This window comes from Corvus brachyrhynchos, unplaced genomic scaffold (genome assembly GCF_000691975.1).
Source record: "Corvus brachyrhynchos isolate BGI_N302 unplaced genomic scaffold, ASM69197v1 scaffold32, whole genome shotgun sequence".
Taxonomy (NCBI): domain Eukaryota; kingdom Metazoa; phylum Chordata; class Aves; order Passeriformes; family Corvidae; genus Corvus; species Corvus brachyrhynchos.
Genome location: NW_008237919.1, coordinates 13,623,963 through 13,633,265, shown reverse-complemented (window position 1 = coordinate 13,633,265; position 9,303 = coordinate 13,623,963). Strand labels below are relative to the sequence as shown.

General features: G+C 37.8%; 1 protein-coding gene across 1 annotated transcript; it reads left to right on the top strand.

Moving 5' to 3' along the window:
- The first annotated feature begins 132 nt into the window (after positions 1-132).
- On the top strand, positions 133-5,944 carry KRR1 (KRR1, small subunit processome component homolog). The gene is made up of 9 exons (XM_017733260.1): positions 133-393; positions 882-1,016; positions 1,268-1,393; positions 1,489-1,572; positions 2,155-2,211; positions 2,708-2,878; positions 3,037-3,114; positions 3,254-3,347; positions 4,897-5,944. The coding sequence occupies exons 1-9, from the start codon at positions 148-150 to the stop codon at positions 5,037-5,039; spliced, it is 1,134 nt and encodes a 377-aa protein (XP_017588749.1). The 5' UTR covers positions 133-147; the 3' UTR covers positions 5,040-5,944.
- Positions 5,945-9,303: the final 3,359 nt, after the last annotated feature.

The following is a 9,303-nucleotide window of genomic DNA, read 5'->3' as shown; positions in this document are numbered from 1 at the left end:
TCTGTGCCTTATTCTTGTATAATATACTTGCATAATCATCTTGTATATACCAGATCAACAGCGCATATCTCAGCTGCGGATTTTTTTTTTTAACTTTTTAAAAAATATAAATAGTTTAAAGCTGTAGTTTTTCTAAGGTCAGAAGAGATGCAAACCGCATTCAACAGTGTATTAAACCAATCTTCGTATAACAATAGCTTTTTTTTTTTAATAACAGTTGATGAATCTGAACTTCTCACTGTGCCAGATGGATGGAAAGAGCCAGCCTTTACAAGAGAGGATAATCCCAAAGGGCTGCTGGAAGAAAGCAGTTTTGCAACATTGTTCCCGAAGTATAGAGAAGCGTACTTGAAAGAGTGCTGGCCACTTGTCCAGAAAGCCTTGGGTGAACATGTATGAACTCTTAATAATTGTGATACTGCACTTTACCTTTTGGGACATACAGGTCTTACTTAAGCTAATAAAAATAGTGCAAGTTGCTTTACTCCTACTGTATTTGTAAATTTCTACTGTGCTTGCATTTTGAATTAGTAGTGTCATATTTTGTTATCCAAAATTGGGTGAAGAACTGTCTAGCCAGATTTGCAGTTCTTTACAAATGCTGTCAGCAAAGTCTTTGCAGCAGCAAGTATCTCATCATCCAGACACTGACAGCTTTGTTGTGCTTGAGTTCAAGGAGATGATAGAGGTGGTGCTTTGGGCCTTGTGACACATATTCAGTCTGGTTTGTCTTTGTGTGTGTGAAGTTTCTTAAGCTAAAAGTCACTTAAGAAGTTTTGGAAAATACATCTACATTCTGTATGTGTCATTCTGTTTGTTAACTGCTTACTGCCAAAGCTGAATTATGAGATTGATTTGGTGTTTCTTTTCAAATACTGCAGTATGTGAATGCAGCGCTGGACCTAATTGAAGGAAGCATGACTGTAACTACCACTAAGAAGACTTTTGATCCATATGCAATCATTAGGGCTAGAGACTTAATAAAACTTCTGGCAAGAAGTGTTCCATTTGAGCAGGTCTGTATTAAATCCTGAATGTTTTTTTCCATGATAATGCTTATATTTTGCCTTAAATTCTATCATAATACTTACAAAATCACTACATTTTAAAAATGAGGGAATTTCAAGTGAGCCAAGTAAGATAAAATATATATTTAAAGTAAATATCTCTGAAAGCAAAGGGAGAAGAATAACCTAAAGTATTCTCTTGACTCTTATGAGTAATAGATTTGAATTCAGATGACATTGCCTGCATCTTGTCTTTTTAGGCAGTTCGTATCCTTCAGGATGATGTGGCATGTGACATCATTAAGATAGGCTCTCTGGTGAGGAAGAGAGAGACTTTTATAAAAAGAAGAGCACGACTTCTTGGGCCAAAAGGATCTACTCTTAAGGTACTTTCTGCAGATGTAGTAACTAGACAATACTGACACCCAAATTTGTGTCAGGTCTTCATATTATACTAATTTAATTTCTTTTTTTGGTGTAGGCCCTGGAACTGCTAACAAACTGTTATATTATGGTGCAAGGCAACACTGTTTCAGCTCTTGGACCCTTTAGTGGGCTAAAAGAGGTAAGAGGGAGGTAGATGAGCCATTTGTGTTGCAAACATAAACTTCTGTGCCCAGCTCAAGGGCGAGCGATACACAAAATCTGGCAAACTGCAGTATTTTACTTACTTTCAGTTATGTGTTAGTAAGCTACATTTACGTGAATGTCCGTAGTGTTATCATCTTTGCTGCTGAATTTTGTTTAGACTCTTAAGACATTTCTGTGTTGGAAGAAAAAGTATCCGTATATGTTTTAATAACTATGTGGGAGAAGAATGCTTGTCAAAAGCAGGTTCCTCATGACACTGTAAGATCCATGATAACGTGAAAATGTTTGTAGGGCCTGCTGGAGTCTATTAGAAGCATGACAGTATTATTGGCATTTTTGAACTGCTGTGCCTTCCTGTTAACCCTGTGCTTTAGCTTTTTTTAAGGCTGGAATCAATGATCTTGGAGGTCTTCTCCAACCTTAATGTTCCTATGATTTTAAATCTTACTACTTTGGGGAGGCAGAGGAAGCAAGATAGTACAGCTGATATTTTAATTGATTAGCATATGAAATATTTGCTGAGTTTTCTGTTATTTTTGTTTTGTATTCAATACAGGTTAGAAAAGTTGTTCTGGACACAATGAAGAATATACATCCCATATATAACATCAAGGTTAGCGTGGTCCACTGCGTTTTTGTTTACAAGAAAATACTATTTCTTCCCAGAGAGTTGTATGTTAATAACTTATATATTTCTGTGTGGTAATCTATTTTTCAGAATTTCTGTAGTGTGCTGCTTTATAAAAACCACTGACTTTGATATCCTCCATTCTACTAGGATACATTGGCATAACACGATTATGGCAGTATCTGAGAAAACATCAAAGGAAAAGTGTGTATAAACTTTCTCCCTTTGATTGTTGGCTTGATACTTGCACATTTAAACTGAGGCACCTTCTCCAGTGCATTATCCCTGTTTTGAGACATCTGTCTGGTTCTGCTGTTCGTAATTAAGCCCCTCTGCTCTTACTGAAGTGAGATGTGGAAGGTTTGGATGTTGCATATTCACTGTAAGAAAGTCTAGTGAAACTTCTGTTTTCAGTCTCTTGGCTTCTACTGTAATACTCTTTTTTTAATAACTTCTTTGTGACATTCTGAAACTCCTGAAGACTTTGATGATCAAAAGGGAATTAGCAAAAGATCCTGAACTGAGGACACAAAGTTGGGAAAGATTTTTGCCTAAATTCAAGCGGAAGAACTTGAAAAAACGCAAGGAGCCCAAGAAGAAAAATACTAAGAAGGAGTACACACCGTTCCCACCTCCGCAGCCAGAAAGCCAGGTCAGTTGAAACTTTATTTGGTTATGCAGGAATAGAGCACACCTAAATTGTGTTCTTTGTAAAAAAGAGATGGGGAGGCTTTTTCTGATTTCCTGATATTATATATCTGGCTTATAATGCATAATTAAGTAAAACTTCTTGCAACTTGTCTTACACAGATTGATAAAGAATTGGCAAGTGGCGAATACTTCTTGAAAGAAAGACAGAAGAAACGCAAACAAATGGAAGAGATAAAGGTAAAGTTCTACTAATCCAGAGTCCAGTTAAAAAGCATTTGATTGCTGACTTGGAATCTGGAATCTGGTTTTTTTGGGGTTTTTTTTGTCTTTTTTGCCCCTCTCTATTGCTACTTGATCTTTTTATTGGTAACTTTAGGCAAAGCAAGCAGATGCAATCAAGAGAAGACAAGAAGAAAGAAATAAAGCTTTTATCCCACCAAAGGAAAAGCCAGTTGTGAAAACAAAGAAAGGTAACCTTTTTTTTTCCTGTTTTAAAACATTCTGTTGTCAATTTCTAGGCTGAGTGATTTTGCAAATGCAGCTTAGGAAAAAGAAAGGTCATGCAAAACAATCCTGGTGGTTAGATCCATGCCTAGAGTTGCCAGGGACAGTAAAAAGATCACTAGCCAATAATTCTATACCTTTGAAACAATTCTCTGTTGAAGAGTCAATCTCAATTGGTTGTTCTAGCTTCATCAATTTTTGCCTTTCAGTTGTACAGTAAAGCTGCCATGACTTTTACATTCAAGTTAACAGAAAGCAATACTTACTTGAAAAACTGACTTCACAACTTTGGTACAAGATAGGGTAAATAGCTTTTCTGAAAGTTAAAGTAAAAGCACATTATGTGCAGAGTAAGAGCTTATGTTCTCAGATTACTTATTTTTTTAATACACTGGAGAAACAAATCTTCAGTTCTCACTGATTATGCTTCATATTCATAGTATTAGATATACTGTTAGCTATACTACCTACATATTATTACACTACGTATTACACAATTTGTTAAGAACTTAAAAGTTTGTGCTTCTTGAAAAGCATCTGTTTTGCAGCATTGATACAGTACTTTTTTTTTTGTTGTGATGGCAGTACATTTCCAATGATCCTGTTGTTGTTTGCACTGTGTCTCAAATATGGTGCTTTTCTAGCTGCTATGTGTTTTGAGCTGAAATCCTTCAGTCTTCCAAGAATAGATGACAGGAGTAGTTTGTATGTAGAGAAGAACTGAAATCCAAAGAAGACAGCTGGTACCCACCATTAGATATAGGAATTAACTGTGAGATAGGAAAGTTAGATCCAAACTCATGACTTGTGCTCCAAAGAGAAAGTACCATCATGTGTGTGAACATAAGAGTAGGTTATTCATGTTGCTCAGCACTAAGTATATAACTTCAGTATTCTGGCACTCCCTATAGAAGTTTTTAATAAAGGTTTTTATGCAAGGGTCAAAGATCTGCATCATATTCCCCCAACCCACCCTTCCTCATGCTTTGTCTAACAGTGGCCATTAATGGATGGCCACAGAGAGAGTATAAGGATGGGACAGGCATGTTTGGGATCTTATCACTTTAGTTACTTGCAGAAAGACAAAATGCCATAAAAGCTTCTCTGGATATAAGCACTCAGCAGTTAATTTCTTTTCTTATGCAAGATCTATCAAGCCTATGTCTAAGAGTGCATATGTATTAATTTCAGAGGCGTACATCTGTGTTCTGAGGAGTTGGTGATAATAGTTTGTATGTCTGTAGGGTTTGGCATCTGTGTTCAAATGTTGTTGTATGGGATTTTTTTATATAACTGTTCTTTGAATTCTGCTGAATGAGATTTGTAGATAATACTAGTTTCAACAAAAATGATTATTAGAATAATCTAGAAAATGATTAGTGAACATAAAACAAGTCCTAACCAGTGCCACAGGATGCAGTTTACTGTGTTTATATATAAAGTCTTCTTGTAGATTGGTAACATTTTTCAGAAGTTAAATTAATGTCTGTTACCTTTGTATTTCTTACTATGTAGCCTCCACTGAGAAAAAGATTGATATTGAAGCCATCAAAGAAAAGGTAAAGAATGCGAAGAAGAAGAAATTAGGAGCACTTCCTGAGGAAGAAGTAAAGTTAAAAATGGCAGCAGATGAAAAGAAAAAAAAGAAAAAGAAGTAGTTCACTACCCAAGAGGTTCACTTGTCTCCTCCAATAATGAACATTTTTATAGTTGGAAGATGGGAGAATTTTTGCTGTTGGTGTAATGTGGAAAAGAAAAGACTAAGTAGAAAGATCGTTCTTTTTTCCTAAGTACAGTTTAATTAGTGGACCTACAATAGCTGTACAGACTTGGCAAGGTTGGTGAAGGAAATCTGTGCTGCACTGTTGTTTGAGAAAGTAAGAGAATGTATTTGGATAATATCCATCTACCTAAAGGGAGGGTTTCACAATAGAAACATTTAGGAGTTTGATGTGGAGTGTTAAACATTTGGGCCAGAGAACTCTGGGAAGGTGAAAGTTCAAGGTAATTCTGTGAAAGAGTACCAGACAATATGCAGCTGTAGTTGTGGTGATAACTTTTGCTAAATGGGCAAGATTTATTACTATATTATGCTTTTATTTTTGTAAAAGCTGATTATTTTCTGTGTCTTGTCTTGATGTTAATAAATATTTTTAATTCAATGTTCTTAAATCCTTAGTTAATCTACTGCACAACCTCCATTTTCTTGTCCAGGAAACAAACTCACAGCTTCATCTGAAAATCAGACAAACCATAATCTTCATTGCATACCATTAATAAACTGTCATTTATTAACATTATACTGATGGGTTTTTAGACAGAATATGGTACAAAGTAAGTGTCTTTACATACAGATTGTGCTGCAGGGAGAGCATAAAGTTGTGTTATTTACCTTTAAATATATCTTTATTTAGTTCCTTCTTGCAAGAAGTTCTTAAAAATTGTGTTCTTTTTTTTTTTTTTTGAGACACTTCCTCTATTTTAAAGGAAGTTTAGAGGTTTTTCAACTTCCTGAAACTGTAAAATGTGATGAAATAAAGTAATAAAGTGCACCAGGAGAGCAGCTATTGCTTATTTCATGCATTGGAGATTAAAGAAACAAATGTAATGAGGAGGAGATAGAGCCACACTAATTTCTGTTGAATTAATGTCTTCTGACTCTGTTAAGAGTGCTTTTGCTGGGTTTTTGAATTTTGATCACTGCACATGCAGTGGAGATGATTCTCTTAGAATGGTGCAGCTCAATGCTTTTAGGTTAGTGACCTTTTATTTGAAACCAGGGGGTGGAAATACAGCCTTTTTTTTTTTTTGTTCCCCACACATATAAGAATTCTGAGAATATATTTGGTTAGATAGTCAGTGCATGAGCATTGGGACATAGCTATGGTGCTTGTGCTCTAGGGTAGGGCACAACATCAGCCTAAGTTATTAGGCCTTTCAATTATGTGAGCAGTTCTTGGCACTTAATTGTTAAGGAAAAAATACTCCCAATCTTCTTAGGGACTGCATTGTTCGTAAGTGGCAGTTTCTTTTGGAATCAATCAGGGAAATACTATTTACACGTCTTTAACTGAGTACATGATGCATAAGTCACAAGCCACCGGTCTCAGAAACTGTAGTGATTGATGGGTTCAGTGATACCAGCACTACGAAAAGCTTTTTAGAAACACCAGCTGGTGTTTGGCAGCTGACAGAGTAAACGTGAGACCAAGGTTAGGGCTTGTTGGGTAGTTCAGACCTCACATAGTGAAAGGACTAATTTCAACAGGAGACACTGCAATACTTGAGTTTAAATTCCTGTTCTCACAAATATGCTTCAGCAGAAGAGTCCGCAGAGTGAGGACCCATTAAGGAGGAGTTTGACAAGCCAGGGGAGGAGCATGAGTGTATTAGGGGAGGGAGAGTCCTCGGTTCTGATCTGAACTGCAGCAGGCCCCTTTCATGACAGAGGAGTGGTGTACATTCCCCTGCCTGTTGTTTAAAAAGTTAAAAACCAGTGTAAGGCTGTTTTTCCCACTGGTCTTGCAGACTGGCATATCATTTCAGGAATCTGGCTGTGAAAGTATCCTAAAAGAAAGTTTCCAGCTGCATCAGCTAACTTCTTGGGTGCCTGAGTTGCAGTGCAACTTTTGGCAGCCTGGCTTTAAATTATGTTTATTTCCACGGAAGTTTTTTAATTAGGACCCACAGCTGAGTCATTTATGTAGCTTTTAGATGGCATCTTTCTCTGTAATAAAATTCTAAGTACACTTCAGGAAGTCTTGTCCTATTGTTACGGGGTGGACAGGCGTCATATCGTGTTTAGTATTTCTTGGTTGTTACTGTTGACAAGTTTCAAGGATTGTTGGTAGGACATTATTTACTTAAACTGGAAAATCAAGAAAGCTTACTCATATTCCTGTAGGCAAGTTAAGCCAAAGGATTTGTCTGCCCAAGAGTCCATATCTGAACGGAAAGGGGCTGCATGATCTCACTTGCTGGTGCTTTATGGACCTGTTTTCTGAGAGAGTATGGCAGTACAGTTATAACACTTGTGTAAAATGTAAATAATAGAAAACAAAGTGGGCTTGGAAGAGTGAAAGATTTTCTTGTATTTTCAGAACTGCTTAACTATTTCAAATTACGTTCTTAAACTGATTTTAGAGTTCACAGACTTGCAGAAATGTATGTGAAGTCTGTATTTCCGTACCAGCGTTTTGCATTTATTGTATGGAATTCATGGATATATGCTGTGGGGACAATTCAAAGTGGTTTGATCATCCAGAGCTAAATACCTGGATTGCTGGATATCCTGAAAATGACAAAGCTACTTTTTTCCTCTTGACTTCTTGATTTTCAAGCTTTTTTTTTTTTTAAGATGCCACATTGTAAAGGTTGGGGGTTTAATCAGTTTTTTTAAGGAAAGTCTTTCTTTGGATTTCCTAAGAGCTGCTTAAGTATATCGTTAACATTTTGAACTTTAAGGTCTCTGTGCTCCTTCTGTTTCTTCTGGTCGAGATCAAGCATCCATTAAACTAAACAGGGGAGAACTCCAGCTGAGCTCATTTTAAGCTCCCCAGACACAACAGTGTATCTGGTTCCCTTCCCTGCATTTCTCTTTCCAGCAGAAAGATCTTACCCTACATGGCTTCTGTGGGGCAGATACTGTGCTGGGCTGTCTGCTGTGGAGCCCTGTGCGGGAGGGTGCACACACATTAGGTCCTGCTACCCATGTGCCACTTGCCAGCCAATATTTAGATGGGACTTTGCAGTCCCTGGAGCTTGAGGCTTGGGTTTCACACAAGAGTGCCTGTGGCTGTGCCGTCTTGGCTATGGAGACTCTAGCAGTCAACAAAATAAGATGTATATATATTAAGATATATCAGGCATTAAATTTGTAGTTTTGTCCCCAGCCATATTTGCATCTTGAAAAATGATTTATTCCAGGAATGCTGTGATACTGAAATGATTCTAGTACAAGGAGAACTAGCAGATAACTATGTGTAATGTGAGAAATGCTGGGTCCCAGTTCCAGTGTTTTCAGTTGAAATCCATGGCAATAGTAAGATCAGGAGTCAGGGTCAGGAGTGGGTAGACAGAAACACTGACAAGCACTGCGGTGACAGTACCACAGAAATTAAGCTGTGAGGGGAACTCCCCAGCTTCCTTTACAGCAGTGTGTGCAGAGGGACAGGTGCAGAAGCTTCTAAAGGGATAGACAGGGATTGCTGTGGTCCAGCTTGAGTTTGTGCAGCTCTGCTGCCTCCAGACTCTGCTTGAGCTGAGTGACTGTAGTTGGTAGAGGACATACTCAGCTGAACAGAGCAGCTGCCCCCACAGTTTTCTGCCTGCTCCAGATGTGCAGGTTCCAAGAGACTCGTTCTTTGGCAGCTGTTGAACCGAAGTCATAACTCTGGGCACAGTGTGATTTTATTTGGAGTTTTATCTTTCCCAGCATTGTTTCTAGTGTTGTGCAAGTTGGAGCTGAATGTGGGGTTACTTTGTGCACCAGCAGTTAAGCTGTAGCTCATGTTGCAAATTCATGATTGCCACACAGGAAGCAGGAAATAACAATTTATTGTTTGAAACAGCAGTAAAATCCCAATGCTCAGAAAAAAAACACAACAGGAAAGATTGCAGTGATATATAACCATGTAAACACAGATAAAACTGTTTAGGCACAAGTACCATGAGTTTAAAAACAAATTCTAAGCAAAGAGAAGTGGCACTGACACAAGTGCTCTGTGAAACTGGGAAGTGTGCTGCCTGCCACAGGATGCAAATGCCAGAGCTCACAGGGATCAAAAAATTCCTTAAAATAAAGTTTAAATGATACAGGACACTCTGCATCTTGCTGTAGGAGCACCCAAGGTAAGAGTGCAATAGGAATGAGACAGGTGCATGCTCTGCCTGTGACTTGGCTGTGGGCTGGGGCCTGGCTCC